The following is a 17,401-nucleotide window of genomic DNA, read 5'->3' on the forward strand; positions in this document are numbered from 1 at the left end:
AAAAGGATTTTTTTGCTGCGGGGAAGTATGTAGCGAGAAAAGCCACAAAGTCAATCTGACCAGCGATGAACCCAGGGCCGATAGCCTAGCAGGTTGGTCCCAGTCTCCTTCTGGTTCTCAGAGCACATTTGGGCCAAAATTTGTCCAAGTCCTCAGTTTTGGTTTTTAGCCCTCTGGATACCTTCCTTTACCACCACAAATAAGAGCTTGTGGGACATCTCTTGAGGGGTCTGGACTCAATCAGTCTGGGTCCAGGTTTGGGTTCAAGCTGGTGGGAGCCTTTTATGCCCTTGTGGCTGTCCTCAGTGGGCTCAAGGCAGGCTCCAGACAGCAAAGCAGTTGTTTCAGGTACAGCGGCATTCTGGTAGAGTGCACAGCCGGTCACTGAAGCAGCCTGCCCTCTTAGAGCCCTGAACTGAAGAATGGGTCTAATGGTCCTATTTTTATACACAGGTGCCCTTCTTTAGGAAGGTGGGAGAAGACTCTGGAAAGGTTCTATGAAGTGCATGGAATTTCCTGACTCGCCTTCACTGGCTCCATGCTAGCTGCAGTGAAAATGCAGGGTTATTAGACCATTTGTTTAAAGGCAGAGCACAGGCTAATTTGTTGTAAATTGGGCTGTGCTCGTCTCCCCACCCCATCCTGCCAGCAGATGGCCCATTGAGGCACGACTTATCCCATTATTGTGAGAAATTCACAAACCCTGTCAGCTGGTATCACTTAATTTTACAAGGCCTGAGTATATGATATACCTTTCTACAAGGGACTCATACGCACATTAAATATGCCAATTTGTTATATGCCAATCAAACCATGTTTAGGGGGCGAGCACATCTCTTTAGCACTGGTTAGCAGTGATAAAGTGCAAAGAGTTCTAAGGCCAACAAAAACGGATTCAGCAAAAAGTGGAGGGAAAAGGGCAAAATGTTTGGGAGATGTCCCGCAGAGAGGGACAGGTCCAACAACAGACATCCCTTATGATGTGCATCCAGATGAGGTATACTGTTTTATTAAGTGGTAGGTTAGAAGTACGAAAACCAACCACAATCCAGAAGGTCAAACCAAAAAAGGTTTGCAGAAATATACTTTCTTGTATAAGAAACTCTCAGTAAACTAATCACATGTATGTTTTGCTGTGATATATAAAGATAATTAATGATTACCCAGAATATATCCGTATTCAAACATAGCATTGCTGTGTGGGTTTCCTGGCCTTGAACCCCAAAATAACATTACAGGACAAGGCCTCGCATTATATATTTGACTCCATTTCACAGTGAGTGATGTTACATGACCTTTGCACTTGAAGACACAACAAGAAGTGACATTCATGAGGTTAAACTCTCCAACAATATGGCCAACGTTAATATTGTTTCTTTTTTTTTATTAATGAAAATAGAAGTCTGATTTACCATCCATTTATGAAGTAGAGGATTGCCATGATAATTCAACGTGCAACTGAGATACAACAGGACTGACTGTAGGGAATGCCTTTGAAGCAGTTATCACACTGCAACATGCAATTATCAGATGGCATATATCATTATCAATGATGTATATCAATGTATAACTTATATCAGCGACTGGTATAAAATAAATACTGTGAAGGCCCTTTCATAGTTCTCATACGGCCAAGCAAAATATTTAGATACCTTAACATACACTAACCCCCAAATTCTCAGGCCGAACCTCAAAAGGACAACCTCAAATGACACATTTCACCCTGAAAATGCCAAGTTATATCATCCAATTCCCAAGCACTTCATCAAAGTGCCAGGTGCAGCTTCAATAACCAGACACAGCATCAAATGACTAGGTATAGCTTTGAATGCTAGCTGCAACTTCCATAATCCATGGCATAACCATTAAGTGCAAGCGCATATTAATTTCTGACCCACACTCGTCACATTCCCTGAAACCACTTCAGGCACACCCTCAAATGAACAGTCTAAATAATTCTCACAATCTCACCATCCCAGGCAAAGCCAACAAATTCCCAGACTCAAATGCCTAATGATAAAATTAGTTGCTCTATTACAGCCCAAGCTAATCAGTCACAGCTTTAAATGCTCAGTCAGAGGGGAACAAACCCAGTCTTACAGTTGCAGCGAACCACAGGTTATTCCACAGCATTGAGTCTTTAAAAGACAAAAGTCAAAACCTTGGGCTTTGGACAACCTGCCCCCATGACGGCGGAAGGCTGTCGGTGTATCCAGCTGAGAAATAGCTTTTATACAGTGAGCCCAGTGGGCCTAATTTGCACTTTATCTTTTGCATCTTTTGCATTGACTACTCAGCTTGACCTTTTTAAATCTTTCAATTCTATCTTTTAACTTGTTTTAATCTGGTTTTAATTTTCTGCTTCTGTCTAATTGAAATTTCTCTCCCTCCCTCTTACTTCACTTCTCCAGTCCGCTGTGGCAGTTGTGCCATCTGTTGCGGAGGGAAGCGGGTCCTTCCTGTCACCGTGCCCCACTTCCAGTGACTGCGCCTCTCTTCTGGTGGGGCAGCAGCCCAGTCTTCCCCGGCCCAGCCTATTTAGAAGCATGCTGGGCCGGACATGCAGCGGATAGACGGCAGAAGGTTGTCCGTGTATCCCGCTGGGAGATGGATTTTATACAGTGAGCCCAGTGTGCCCATTTTGCACTTTATCTTTAACACCTTTTGCAATGACTACTCAGCTTGACCTTTTTAACTCTCTAAATTCTATTTTTAACAGGTTTTAATCTGGTTTTAATTTGCTGCTTCTGTCAAATTGAAATTTCTCTCCCGCCCTCTTTACTCACTTCCCCGGTCCGCCGCGGCAGTTGTGCCATGTGTTGCGGAGGGAAGCAGGTCATTCCTGTCACCTTGCCTCACTTCTGGTGACTGCACCACTCTTCCGGTGGGATCAGCAGCCCAGTCTTCCCCAGCCCATCCTATTTAGGAGCATGCTGGGCTGGACCGGTGCAGCGGGCACGCCAAAGGCAAGCCTGTCTGTGCCCGTCTGCGCCCGTCCGCGCCTGGACTGCGTCTTGCGCAGAATCCCTGGTCATTTTACAGGGGAAATAGCTAATCCTCTTGCTTACTCTAAAAATCGACTCCTGGACCTACGGGGGCATAAAAACTCTGAGTAACTTCTAGTTACTTCCCGCTAAAGTCAGCAAAATTCTTGCCCATGACCCCCCCAGTAACCCTTGTGAGAACTCCCTCTCTAGATATCTGATCAATGCTAGCTCTTTGATTAAAAACAAGGTAGAGTTTTCTGACTTTGTCTCTCCTCAAGGGCCAGACTGGGTTATTATCACGGAAACCTGGCCCTGACCTCGTCGATGCAATGCCACATGGATACGCCCTATCATGATTTGATAGAATAGGCAAAATTGGGGGTGGGTTAGACATCATGTTGAAGGATTCCTACACCTGTTATATAGAGCTGCTAACAACCCCCACAGACTCCTACCAAGTGGTATTTTTCTCATTCAAAACACTACTGACAAAGCTTTACTGGAGTCCTGACTTATGGTACTCCTGAATCTAGATCCACCTTCACCCGGGATACTACAAATCGTATAGAACCCTACCTGGTAAAACAAAAACTGACTCTCTTTGGAGACTTTAACTTTTATCTGGAGAATACCTCATATAAAGCTTCACAGACCTTTAAAGAAACCTTGGCATGCTGTGGTCTACCTCAACTGGAAAAATCTACCACCCATGAAGCAGGACATTTACTGGACGGCATATTCTCTAATGATCCCTGTCTTACAGTGACGGAGCCCCTTCCCCTCTACTGGTCAGACCATTATGCCATTCCTTTTTCCCTTGCGCTTCCACTATCACACATAATATTCAACAAGGGTAATAAAAAAGTACTTAAAAGAAACTACAACCATATCACCAGGGAATCTCTCTTCAGGGCCCTTAGCAACCATCAGTGGACGAAACAAAATTATTCCCACTTGGCATCTACAGAGTACTCAAATTGGCTGACGACAGCCTTTGACTCCCTCGTCCCCCTTAAAGAACATTATTTACGCAGGAAAAAGCCCACTGCCCCCTGGCTTTCAAACAAGTTGAGGAAACTTAGACAAGCCTGTCGCCACCAAGAGACGATCTGGCAGCGACATCTGTACCTGATCGAAATGGGATAATCACAAAAGGAAACTAGCAGAATAGAAAACAGCCATCAAAGAAGAAAAATCATTATTTTATTCCCAGAAGACAGAATAACTCAAATACCCTAGGGAACTATTTCATTTGATCAATCTTCTCTCTTCTCCTCCTAGTACACTTTACAATAACAGTTCTCAGGATTTTTGTGACAAGCTGGCCAAATATTTTCACTCAAAGATTCTAGAAATGTATTACTCGCTAGACAGCCTTAACCCAGAGCCTGCCAATACGGCTCAACTCACCAGCTCTGAATCTTACAACCCTCCTAAACCGATAAGAGAGAAGTCCCATTATCCGCCTTTCATCCTCTGTATCACGAGCCGACAGATCATCTCCTAGGGGGAATTGCATCTGGGCCCTCCTTGGAACCGTGACCCCTGAAGATCATAACATTAGGAAGGGAGATGATTGTGCCTCACCTAACTTCCACACTTAATCTGTCCAACTCATCGGGGCATTATCCACTCAATTGGGGAACAGAGGTCGTCAAGCCTCTACTGAAGAAAATCAACCTGGACCCCTCAGAACCCAACAACCATCGGCCCATTTCCTTGCTACCAGTCCCTGCCAAGATTCTGTAAAGCATCGAAATACCCAACTTAGCACCTACTTGGAGCAACATCATCTGCTTGATGGCTCGCAACATGGCTTCAGGAGTGGCCATGGATCTGAGACTGCATTAAGATCCGCAGTAAATCACATACTTATCCAGGTAAATGCTGGGCATACCTCTTTATTAATATTTTTGGACATATCTGCGGCCTTTGATACCATCTCGCCAACAAGGACTGTTAGAACTGGGGGTCTCTATTTGGCTGAGGTAGGTACCTCAGTCCAAATAGAGACCCTTGCTTCTAAGTCTCGGAAAGGAAGGACACCTTCTCAGATAGCCCCTGCTCACCCCCTCGGTAGCTTGGCACGAGCAGCCAGGCTTATCTCCAAGGCAAATGTGTAAAGTATTTGCAAGCACGCTCTCCGTAACCCAATGGTAAGACCACAAATGGACTCCACACGTATCTCCAAGGCAAATGTGGAAAGTATTTGCAACCACGGTCTCAGTAACCCAATGGTAACACCACAAATGGACTCCACACGAGTTTCATAAAGCAATTATATGTTTATATAAAAAGATATACGATGAGACCACACAATGTTAGAAGTGGGGGTCTCTAGTTGGCTGAAGTAAGTACCGTAGTCCAAATAGAGACCCTTGCTTCTAAGTCAGGGAAAGGAAGAACACCTTCTCAGATAGCCCCTGCTCACCCCCTCGGTAGCTTGGCGCGAGCAGCCAGGCTTATCTCCAAGGCAAATGTGTAAAGTGTTTGTAATCATGCTCTCAGTAACCAATGGTAACACTACAAATGGACCCACACGAGTTTCATAAAACAATTTTATATTTATATAAAAAGATATACGATGAGACCACACAATAAAAATCCAACATATGCGTACTTGTAATATTTCACCTTGATGGTTATTAGGCCAGCAAGCCCTGGTAGGTTCTTGCAGTATTAATGAGCAATTCTCAAGGATCCAATGCAGTCCTAATACAATGCTATGCAGTTTGTAATGCAAGAATCAGGCCCTTTGAAATGTAAAAATAATGCAGTTTGTTATGCAACAATCAGGCAGTTCGTAATGCCAAAATAATGCAATGCGTAATGCAACAATCAGACAGTTTGAAATGCAAAAATAATGCAATGCGTAATGCAAAAATCAGGCAGTCCGTAATGCAAAAATAATGCAATGCGTAATGCAAAAATCAGGCAGTTCGTAATGCCAACAGTAATTTACTCCGGCACTGATCGTGGTGCTCTGGACAGACTCTATGCCACTCATACTGACTCGCGGTCAGCTCCTGCCAAAATATGCCCCCAACACGGGTATAGTGTAAAACAAAGTGCAGCTCCACACTCCGGCCCCGGTACTGCCACTCCTCTGGGAAAGTACGGACCACGGAACTAACTTGAGCGGAGGCTCGCGCTGCAAAGATCGGAAAGGCCGAGAGCGTTTCTCTTGGAGACCGCACCCTGCCTCAGGAGGCGACACACCCATGCTCGCTGAGCGTTACCTGGGGGTTGCGATCTCATCACTCTCCTCTCCGTGGGTGCTTGGGGCCTCCGGTGTGACTTTGTTGTTCTTGGGCAGTGGAACACGGACCCCTGACATGATGGTTCGAGGGCTCTCTCTTTGGCAAAGGCAGGTTTGAGCCGGCGGCAGTGAATTCCCACAGCTCCTCTGGGGATGCCGGTCCGGGCCGATGGCAATGACGATCGCAGCACTTCTGGTCACACTGTCAATCAACTCAGAGAACACGACTGCTCCGGGACACACAGTCACGGTGCAATTTCTCATGAAGGTCTCAGGATGCAACAGGGCACACGCACACGGGTTGCTGAGACTCACTTAAGCTCCGGGTGCACATGATCACAGGGCAATCCTCACAAAGGTTTCAGGCTGCACAAAGCACATGCACACAGCGTCGCTGAGACTCCCTTGGACTCCGGGTGCGCACGATCACAGGACAAACCTCACGAAGGTCTCAGGCTGTACAAAGCACACACACACACCTCATCGTTGAGACTCACTTGGACAGCGGGTGCACACGATCACGGAGCAGTTCTTATGAAGGTCTCAGGCTTCAAAATACACATGCACACAGCGTTGCTGAGACACACTTGCAAACTTTTATGTTCCTGAGTTTCCACAACAGGGAGCCAGCTCTCCTCGGGCACTTGGGGACAAGTTGCTTCAGGATACAGCACACAGCAAAGTCCTTTAAAGCAGGGGGACACAGCACACAGCAAAGTCCCTTAGCCTCTCCTTGGTTAAATCAGCAAACTGCAGGCCAGCCCCAGAACACACAGCAAGGGTCAGTCCTTTCCTTCGGTCTCTTCAGCTGTTTCTTTCTTGGCAGAGATTCCTCTTGACCACGAAGCAGTTTCAATCCTTTTCAGTCTTGATCTGTTCCCACGTTCAGGGGTTTCAGCTCTCACAGTTATACCCCTAAATGTCTTTGAAGTCACTGACCCCTGTTCTAACCAGTTCTGTGTGTCTCCCTGCCAGTGACACCTTCTTCCTTTGATAGTGGGGGTCTGGATCCCTAATCACTCAGTAGGGGATGGAGCTATTGTTTTATGGCAGCAGCCCAGGTCTCTTCGCCTCCAGGGGCTACTCTCCCCCTACACTCCAGATGCAGGTCAGCCTGTTGCTGTCTCACCTCCTCCCCTGGGTCAAGACATTCCCCAGATCTTATCGCTTTCATATCCAGACAGACAATTCACAACCAGGCAGAGACACACAGAATTGTTAGAACACAAAAAACAGCCACTTCTAAAAGTGTGGTTTCTAAACACACAATGCAAAAAACACCTTCTCAAAAAGATGTGTTATTAAATTGTGAGTTTAGGCACACTAAAAATCACCTCTCCATCTTAAGCCTATGAGAAGATAGGCGGGAAACATATTACACAGCCTTCCCCATTCTGTCCTATGGGCAAGATGGCCTTGCAACAGTGAAAAACGAAATGGAGAGTATTTCACTGTCAGGACATGGCACACACCTCAGTACATGTCTCAGCTTTCATATACACTGCACCCTGCCCAGGGGCACCTTGGGCCTACCATAGGGGTGTCTGATGTGCATAACAAGGGAAGGGTAAGGCCTGGCAAGTGGGTGCACTTGTCAGGACAACAAGGCAGTTTAACAAACTGCGTGCAGGAACTGCAGTGGCAGGCCTGAGTTCTCTCTTTAGGGCTACTTGTGTGGGTGGCACAGTTAGTACTGCAGGCACACTAGTAGCATTTGCATTGCCATACCTGGCACACATAGTGCACTTTACTAGGGACTTTACTAGTAAGGCAAACATACCAATCATGGACAACCAATTACCATTACACTTTTCACAGGGAGCACTTGCGCTTTGACACTGATCAGCATTGGCAAAGTCCCCAAAGCATCTAAGCCAGTAAAACGAAATCCATCACAGCATCTAAAATAGAGGAGGTAGAGGCAAAAAATATGGGGTAATCATGCCAAGAAATGCCAGGTCTAACACGTGTTCCCTCCAGCCGAAAAGTGGGGGAACTACCCACCCTCATGGGAGTTCTCATCACTAAGGTGGAAAAATCTGGACAGACCATCAGCATTGGCATGCTCTGTTCATAGTCGGTGTTCAACTTTGACGTTCATTCCCTGTAGGGAGATGAACCACCTCAACAGTTTTGGGTTTTCACCCCTCATCTGCATCAACCATCTGAGGGGCCTGTGGTCTGTCTGAACCAGGAAGTGAGTCCCAAACAAGTAAGACCTCAGCTTCTTCAGCGCCCAGACCACAGCAAAAGCTTCCCTTTCAATTGCACTCCACCTCTGTTCCCTGGGAATTAGCCTCCTGCTAACGAAAGCTATGAGTTGGTCAAAGCACTCGTCGTTCAATTGTGAGAGTAGTGCTACCACACAATGCTCTGAAGCATCTGTCTGCACCACAAACTCTTTGGAGAAATCAGCCTCCTTGAGCACGGGCGCCGTGCTTAGGGCATCAAACGCAATCTGGCAGGCATCAGTCTGGATCACCTTCTTGAGCTGTTTCTTTTAAGTCAGTTCTGTCAAGGGGGGAACAATGGTGCCATACCCCTTCACAAACCGTCTGTAACACCCATTGAGCCTAAAAAAAAGGCCCTCACTCCCGTCTGGGTCTTGGGGGGTTCCCAAGCCATGATGGTATCAATTTGTGCCTGTAGGGGCACCACCTGGCTGCTCCCAACCCGGTGATCTAACTACACCACAGAACCCTGCCCTATCTGTTACTTACTCACCTTGATAGTTAGGCCTGCCCTCTGCAAAGCCTTCAACACTTCACAGAGGTGTTGCAAATGTTCCTCCCAACTGGAGATGAACACAGCAATGTCATCCAGGTAGGCAGCGCTGAATTCCTCCAGCCCACACCGCACCTGGTTAACCAGTCTCTGGAAGGTGGAAGGGGCATTCTTCAACACAAAGGGAATAACCCTGAACTGGTAGTGCCCCTCTGGCTTTGAGAACGCTGACCTCTCTTTTGCCCCCTCAGTCAAGGCAATCTGCCAGTACCCAGGTCAAGTCAAATGTACTGAGGTACCGGGCAGCTCCCAGCCGAGCCATGAGCTCATCAGCTCTCTTGATGGGGTGTGCTTCAGTCTTGTTGACCACATTGAGCCCACGGTAATCCACACAGAACCGTAGTTCTGGGGTGGCACCAGGCACAGCAGCTTTCGGCACAAGGACCACTGGGCTAGCCCAGGGGCTGCTGGATGGCTCAATCACACCTATCACCGGCATCTTGGAAACCTCCACCTTGATGCTGGCCCTGGATTTATCAGCTACTCTGTAAAATGTTTGTTCTACAGGCAGACTGTCTCCAGTGTCCGCATCATGGACGCACAAATGGGTGACGCCTGGGGTCAGGGAGAACAGGCAGACGAACTGACCCAATACCTGGCAACAGTGCCTCTGCTGTTCTGGGGTCAGAGTAGGCAAGAGGTTCACCCCATCTACTCACCCATCCTTCTACTTGGCTGACTGGAGGTCAGGGAGGGGTTCACTCTCCTCCTCTGCCCCATCTTCTGTAGCCAAGAGCATAGTCACATAGGACCTCTCAAAGTGGGGTTTGAGGCGGTTCACATGGAGGACCCTCAAAGGGTTCCTAGGAGACTGTAAGTCAACCAGGTATGTCACTTCGCTCCTGTGCTCCACCACCTCATAAGGCCCAGTCCACTTGTCCTGGAGCGCGCAAGGCTCCACTGGCACCATCACCCACGCTTTCTGTCCAGGTTGAAACTCGACCAGAGTGGCATTCTGGTCGCACCACCATTTCATTTCTTCCTGGGTGGCTTCCAGATTCACCTAATCGAGTTGCCTGAAACACCTAGTTTGGTTCCTGAAGGCTAGCATGTAGCGATATACATCCTAGGGGTTTACTAGGAGCCTTCTCCCAGCCCTCCTTCACCAAACTCAAGGGTCCTCTTACAGGGTGCCCCTACAGGCGTTCAAATGGACTGAACCCTAGGGCTTCTGTGGCACCTCTCTGTAAGCAAACAGCAGGCATGGTAAGAGGACGTCCCACTTATGCCTCATGGGTTCCTCAATACCTGTAATCATGCCCTTCAGGGTCCAGGTAAATCTCTCAACCAGACCGTTACCCTGGTGGTGGTAAGGCGTGGTGAACTTGTGGGTTACACCACACTCCTTCCACAGAGATTTCATATACCTCGATATGAAATTAGTACCCCGGTTGGACACTACCTCTCTGGGGAATCCCACGTGGGAGAAAATCCCCATCAGGGCATGGCCCGCCGCGGGGGTTGTCACCATCCGGAGAGGGATCGCTTCCGGGTACCGGGTGGCATGGTCCACCAATACCGGGATGAACCTGTTGGCTATGGCTGTCTTGGGATCCAGAGGCCCCACGATGTCAATGCTCACCCTTTCAAAGGGGGTGCTGACTGCTGGAAAAGGTTGGAGGGGAGCCTTGCGCTTCCTTCCACTCTTACCACTTGCCTGGCAAGTCTGACAGGTCCTGCAATGAGTATCTGAACTCTTGTGCATTTGAGGACAGTAGAAGTGGGTGACAAGCCTCTCAAAGGCCTTTTCCTGCCCCAAATGTCCTGCCAAAGGTACATCATGAGCCAACCCCAGTGGGAAGGCTCTGAAGCACTGGTGTTCCACCCAGAGCAACCTTAGGCTCACTATATAGGAGATCATTCTCCCAGTAAATCAAGTGTGACCCGGCTGAGATCACCTGCTGCCTGGTTTGCTGCCTGTTGCAGCAAACCTACAAGAGAAGGGCGCTATTTCTGCTCCTCACAGAATTCCTCCCTGGAGGGCCCTCCCTCCTGCTGCCATTCGGTCAGCTCAGGTAGGTCCCCCAGTTCAGCTACTTGCTCCCCCATAGGCTCCAGGGCATCGCCCTCAAAGTTTGCCTCCTCCTGGACCATGGGAACTTTGGGGGCCAGTTTCCCGCGACCTCTGCCTCTTCTCTTTAAGGCAGGCACCTGGGCCACTGTATTAATGAGCAATTCTCAATGATCCAATGCAGTCCTAATGCAATGCTATGCAGTTCGTAATGCAAAAATCAGGTACTTCGTAATAATGTAAAAATAATGCAGTTCGTTATGCAACAAACAGGCAGTTCGTAATGCGAAAATAATGCAATGCGTAATGCAACAATCAGGCAAATCGTTATGCAAAAATAGCGCAATGCGTAATGCAACAATCAGGCAGTTCGTAATGCAAAAATAATGCAATGCGTAATGCAACAATCAGGCTGTTCGTAATGCAAAATTAATGCAATGCTTAATGCAACAATCAGGCAGTTCGTAATGCAAAAAATAATGCAATGTGTAATGCAACAATCATTCAGTTTGTAATGCACAAATAATGCAATGCGTAATGCTACAATCAGGCAGTTCGTAATGCAAAAATAATTAAATGCATAATGCTACAATCAGGCAGTTCGTAATACCAACAGTAATGTACTCCGGCACCGATCGTGTGCTCTGGACGGACTCTATGCCACTCGTACTGACTCGCGGTCAGCTACTGCCAAAATATGCCCCCAACACGGGTTTGGTGTAAAACAAAGTGCAGCTCCACACTCCGGCCCTGGAACTGCCACTCCTTGGCAAGTACAGCCCGCAATACTAACTTGAGCGGCAGCTCGCGCTGCGAAGATTAGAAAGACCAAGAGCGTTTCTCTCGGAGACCGCACCCGCCCCAGGCAGCGACACAGGCACTCTCGCTGAGCATTACCTGGGGGTGCGATCTCACTCTCCTCTCCTCGTGGCTTGGGACTCTGGTGCGACTTCGTTGTTCTTGGGCAGTGGAACATGGACCCCCAACATGATGGTACGAGGTCTCTTTTTGGCAAAGGCAGGCTCGGGCCGGCGGCGGTTAATTCCCACTGCTCCTCTGGGGATGCCGGTCCGGGCCGATTGCAATGACGATCGCAGCACTTCTCGTCACGCTGTCGATCAACTCAGAGAAATCGACTGCTCCAGGACAAACTGTCACGGGGTAATTTCTCACGAAGTTCTCAGGCTGCAACAGGGCACACGCACACCGCAACGCTGAGACTCACTTAAGCACCGGGTACACACGATCACAAGAAAATCCTGACAAAGGTCTCAGGCTGCACAAAGCACACGCACACAATGTCGCTGAGACTCACTTGGATTCCCGGTGCCCACGATCACAGGGCAATCATCATGAAGGTCTGAGTCTGCACGAAGCACACGCACACAGCGTAGTTGAGACTCCCTCTTACTCCAGGTGCACGCGATCACAGGACAATCCTCACAAAGGTCTCAGGCTGCACAAAGCACACACACATAGCATCGCTGAGACTCACTTGGACTTCGGGTACACACGATCACAGGACAATCCTCACGAAGGTCTCAGGCTGCACAAAGCACACGCACACAGGGTTGCTGAGACTCACTTGGACTCTGGGTGCACACGATCACAGGGCAATCCTCGGGAAGGTCTCAGGCTGCACGAAGCACATACACACAGCATCGGTGAGACTCCCTTGTACTCCAGGTGCACACGATCACAGGACAATCCTCACGAAGGTCTCAGGCTGCACGAAGCACACGCACACAGCGTAGCTGAGACTCACTTGGACTCCGGGTGCACATGATCACAGGGCAATCCTAACGAAGGTCTCAGGCTGCACGAAGCACATGCACACAGCGTCGCTGAGACTCACTTGGACTCCGGGTGCACACAATCACAGGACAATCCTCAAGAAGGTCTCAGGCTGCAGAAAGCAAACACACACGACATCGCTGAGACCCACTTGGATTTCGGGTGCCCACGATCACAGGGCAATTCTCATGAAGGTCTGAGGCTGCACAAAGCACACGCACACAGCGTTGTTGAGACTCCCTTGGACTCCGGGTGCACACGATCACAGGACAATCCTCACGAAGGTCTCAGGCTGCACAAAGCACACGCACATAGTGTCGCTGAGACTCACTTGGACTTCGGGTGCACACGATCACAGGACAATCCTCACGAAGGTCTCAGGCTGCACGAAGCACACGCACACAGCGTAGCTGAGACTCACTTGGACTCCGGGTGCACGCGATCACAGGGCATTCCTAACGAAGGTCTCAGGCTGCACAAAGCACATGCACACAGCATCGCTGAGACTCACTTGGACTCCGGGTGCACATGATCACAGGGCCATCCTCATGAAGGTCTCAGGCTGCATGAAGCACACGTACAGAGCATCACTGAGACTCACGTGGACTCCGGGTGCACGCGATCACAGGGCAGTTCTTACGAAGGTCTCAGGCTGCAAAAAGCACATGCACACAGCATCACTGAGACACTTCTGGAAACTTTTATATTTCTGAGTTTCCAGAACAGGGATCCAGCTCTCCTCGTGCCCTTGGGAACAAGTTACTTCTGGACACAGCACACAGCAAAGTCCCTTAGCCTCCTATTGGTTAAATCAGCAAACTGCAGGTCAGCCCCAGAACACACAGCAAGGGTCAGTACTTTCCTTCATTCTCTTCAGCTGTTTCTTCCTTGGCAGAGGTTCCTCTTGACCATGAAGCAGTTTCAATCCTTTTAAGTCTTGATCAGTTCCAACGTTCAAGGGTTTCAGCTCTCATAGTTATCCCCCTCAATGTCTTTGAAGTCTTTGTGTTCAGGGGGGCACTGACCCCTGTTCAAAACAGTTCTGGGTGTCTCCCTGCCAGTGACACCTTCTTCCTTTGATAGTTGTGGTCTTGATCCTTAATCACTCAGCAGGGGATGGAGCCATTGTTTTATGGCAGCAGCCCAGGCCTCTTCACCTCCAGGGGCTACTCCTCCCCCCTACACTCCAGATGCAGGTCAGCCTGTTGCTGTCTCACCTCCTCCCTCGGGTCAAGACATTCCCCAGATCCTATCGCTTTCAAATCCAGACAGCCAATCCACGACCAGGCAGAGACACAAAGAATTGTTAGAACACAAAAATCAGCCACTTCTAAAAGTGTGGTTTCTAAACACACAATGCAAAAAACACCTTCATAAAAAGATGTGTTAATAAACTGTGAGTTCAGGCACACTAAACATCACCTCTCTATCGTAAGCCTATGGCAAGATAGGCTGGAAACATATTACACAGCCTTCCCCATTCTGTCCTATGGGCAAGATGTCCTTGCAACAGTTAAAAACGAAATGGAGAGTATTTCACTGTCAGGACATGGTACACACCTCAGTACATGTCCTGCCTTTCAGATACACTGCACCCTGCCCACGGGCACCTTGGGCCTACCATAGGGGTGTCTGATGTGCATAAAAAGGGAAGGGTAAGGCCTGGCAAGTGGGTGTACTTGTCAGGACAACAAGGCAGTTTAACAAACTGCGTGCAGGCACTGCAGTGGCAGGCCTAAATTCTCTCTTTATGGCTACTTGTGTTGGTGGCACTATTAGTGCTGCAGGCCCACTAGTAGCATTTGCATTACCAGCCCTGGCACACATAGTGCACTTTACTAGGGACTTTACTATTAACGCAAACATACCAATCATAGACAACCAATTACCATTACACTTTACACAGAGAGCACTTGCACTTTGACACTTATCAGCAGTGGCAAAGTGCTCAAAGCATCTAAGCCTGTAAAACGAAATCCATCACAGCATAAAAAATAATGGAGGTAGAGGCAAAAAATCAGGGTCAATCACGCCAAAAAATGCCAGGTCTAACAAGGATGATTCACCGTCTTCAGGAATTTGGGGTATCACACTCCGCTCTAGAGCTTCTGTCCTCATTTCTCACATATAGGTCACAAAAAGTAAAGATGGACCAATTTTATTCTGACTCCATTCCCACTTTCTGTGGAGTCCCACAGGGTTCCTTATTGAGTCCTGCCTTATTCAACATTTATGTCTCCCTGTTGGCCAAGATTATCAGATCCTTCGTGCTGGAGTTCCTGTCCTATGCTGATGACACACAAATAATGGTGTCCATCACAAACAGCATTGAGGCCTTCTCAGCAAATGTTACAAGCTGCATGCGAGCCATGGCCGCCTGGATGGTAAACAACTATTTGCCACTCAATAGGGACAAAACAGAGGTTTTGGTCTTTGGCAGTCAACAATCCATATGTCTTACTCCTGGTGGCCAGAAATGCTCAGACCAATCCCCTGTCTTGCGATATCAGCATAGAATCTTGGTGTTATAGTGGACAACTCACTCTCTCTTGCCCCCCAGGCCAACAGAACTGTTTCAACATGCTTCGGCGTTATCAGGATCCTGAGGAAGATCTTCTCATGTCTTTCTCTTTCCTATCGAAAGCAGGCAGCGGTTGTCTTGATTTTGCCCAGACTGGACTATTGTAACACTCGCTACCTGGACATTAACAAAGAATCTATCCATAAACTGCACCTTGTCCAGAATGCAGAAGAGAGACTCGTTATGGATCTTCCCAAACTCCACTCAGTCTCTGCGGCAATATGCAAATGACATTGGCATTCTCTACAAAAGAGAATTCTGTTGAAGGCCCTGTGCATTGTTCATAGGGCTCGTCATAATTCTGACTCTTCCAATGGTACGTCCCCACCAAATATCTGTGGTCTGCCAATAAAAATTGGCTGGTAGTCCCCAGGTTTAGGAGGGTTAGGTGGTGGGGAGAGCCTTTGCTGTCGCCGCTTCCAAGCTTTGGAATACTCTCCCTCTAATGATTTCCTACTAAGAGTCACATCTTCTCTTTTGCTAGTTTTTAGAGACATGGCTTTTTGCACTTTAATTTCTGAAAGTCTGATCCCTGCTACTCCCAACTGCTGGTCTCTATCCCTAGCGCCTTGACCCCCTTGGGCAAAGTTCACGCTCTACAAGACGATCATTCATTCATTTATTCATTCTAGTTACCCCTGTGCAGATTGAGGAATTATGTCACTACACTGTCTCAACATGCTTTCTTAGTGGGCTCTCCATGGAGGTCTCCAAGCTACACATTCCTTCAGATGAGCTCTACTCAAAGCAAAAATCAGGAGTCCTGCCTATTCTCAAACATCCTGGAATTTCTGAAGCTTGGCTTACAGATTCATGTATGCCTACTGTAGACAAAACTCTCAACTTCTCCCAGTTAGCTAAATCATCATCTTGTGAAACACAAAAAATAGAAGTCGAAGAGTGGGAGTTGCCTACCAGAAATCGGTATAGTGCAAGGAGATTCCAGACCCAAGATACTATTCCTTTGCAACCCTGTTTCTAAATATACCCATGGTATAGTGTCCTCCTTTGACTGTGCAGTAGTCTACAACCTTAAAATTACCAAGACATTGTCACTGATCTCCTTCACCTGTTCCAACTAAATCTGACAGTAAGAGTTGCCTCCTTCAAGTTGACCTGAAAATCGAGGCAGGTGGCTCAGCCAATTTTTACATGAAAGGAGTGATTGAAGCCCTCTGAGCTGTATTCACATAGTATAAAATACTTTAAGAACAGCTCTCAATATACTGTGGCTTTCGCGAAGTAGGCCTGAACTGTTTTTCTTTGATCCTAGCCGACAGATTTCACTAGGTATAAATTCCCACTTTTCTACCTTCATCAATGAACATCACATATTGAGGTCCACAAGGATTTGCAGTACCTTTCATTTCTTCAATGCGAATATAGTACCTCCGTCCAATACTATTGACAGTGTAAGTATATTTATTTATTTATTTTGTTTAGAAAGCACGAACATGACCATCACAGTAACAGAGCGCTATATAAAGGGAGAACTGATGAGGGTTGTAGTGAAGTAAGAACACCTGTCACTTAGGATATGCTCTACATAGCATTTGAAGAGCAAAGTATAACACGATAGGATACAATATCCAATAGGGTGAGATAACAGTTTCAAAATAGTTTTCTTATGACACGTTTTTCTAGTAGTGCGGCTTTGACTTCCTTCTTATATATAATATACCATATATACGCCAGTGCCACCTATATACTCCTCATTGTAACAAGTGATCTAGAGTCCATCAAACCATCATTGCCTGCCTGAACAATTCACACAATGACTGCCAAGTTCAGGCTCATGAGCACAGGTAAAGCCTCACATACTCACTTTTAGGCTTAAATGCCCTGTGCAACCTCATAATTTACACGCCTCCCATGATGTGAAATGAAAATATAAATACTTCTTGCAGTCCCATATGCTCAGGGTAGTAGCCCCATATGCCCAGTACAGTCACACCTCCCCATTGGAGCCCCAGATGTCCAATGTA

The 17,401-nt window shown here is 47.6% G+C and overlaps 1 protein-coding gene across 1 annotated transcript in view; it reads left to right on the plus strand.

Moving 5' to 3' along the window:
* Positions 1-17,401, plus strand: part of LOC146822735 (uncharacterized) — a 447,601-nt gene that overhangs the window by 413,734 nt on the left and 16,466 nt on the right. Inside the window, exon 11 of the mRNA XM_085606289.1 lies at positions 4,269-4,465. Coding sequence (XP_085462415.1) covers positions 4,269-4,465 — 197 coding nt within the window. The remainder of the gene's footprint in view (positions 1-4,268; positions 4,466-17,401) is intronic.

The sequence above is a fragment of the Triturus cristatus genome, chromosome 5_2, assembly GCF_964204655.1.
Source record: "Triturus cristatus chromosome 5_2, aTriCri1.1, whole genome shotgun sequence".
In the NCBI taxonomy this organism is placed as follows: domain Eukaryota; kingdom Metazoa; phylum Chordata; class Amphibia; order Caudata; family Salamandridae; genus Triturus; species Triturus cristatus.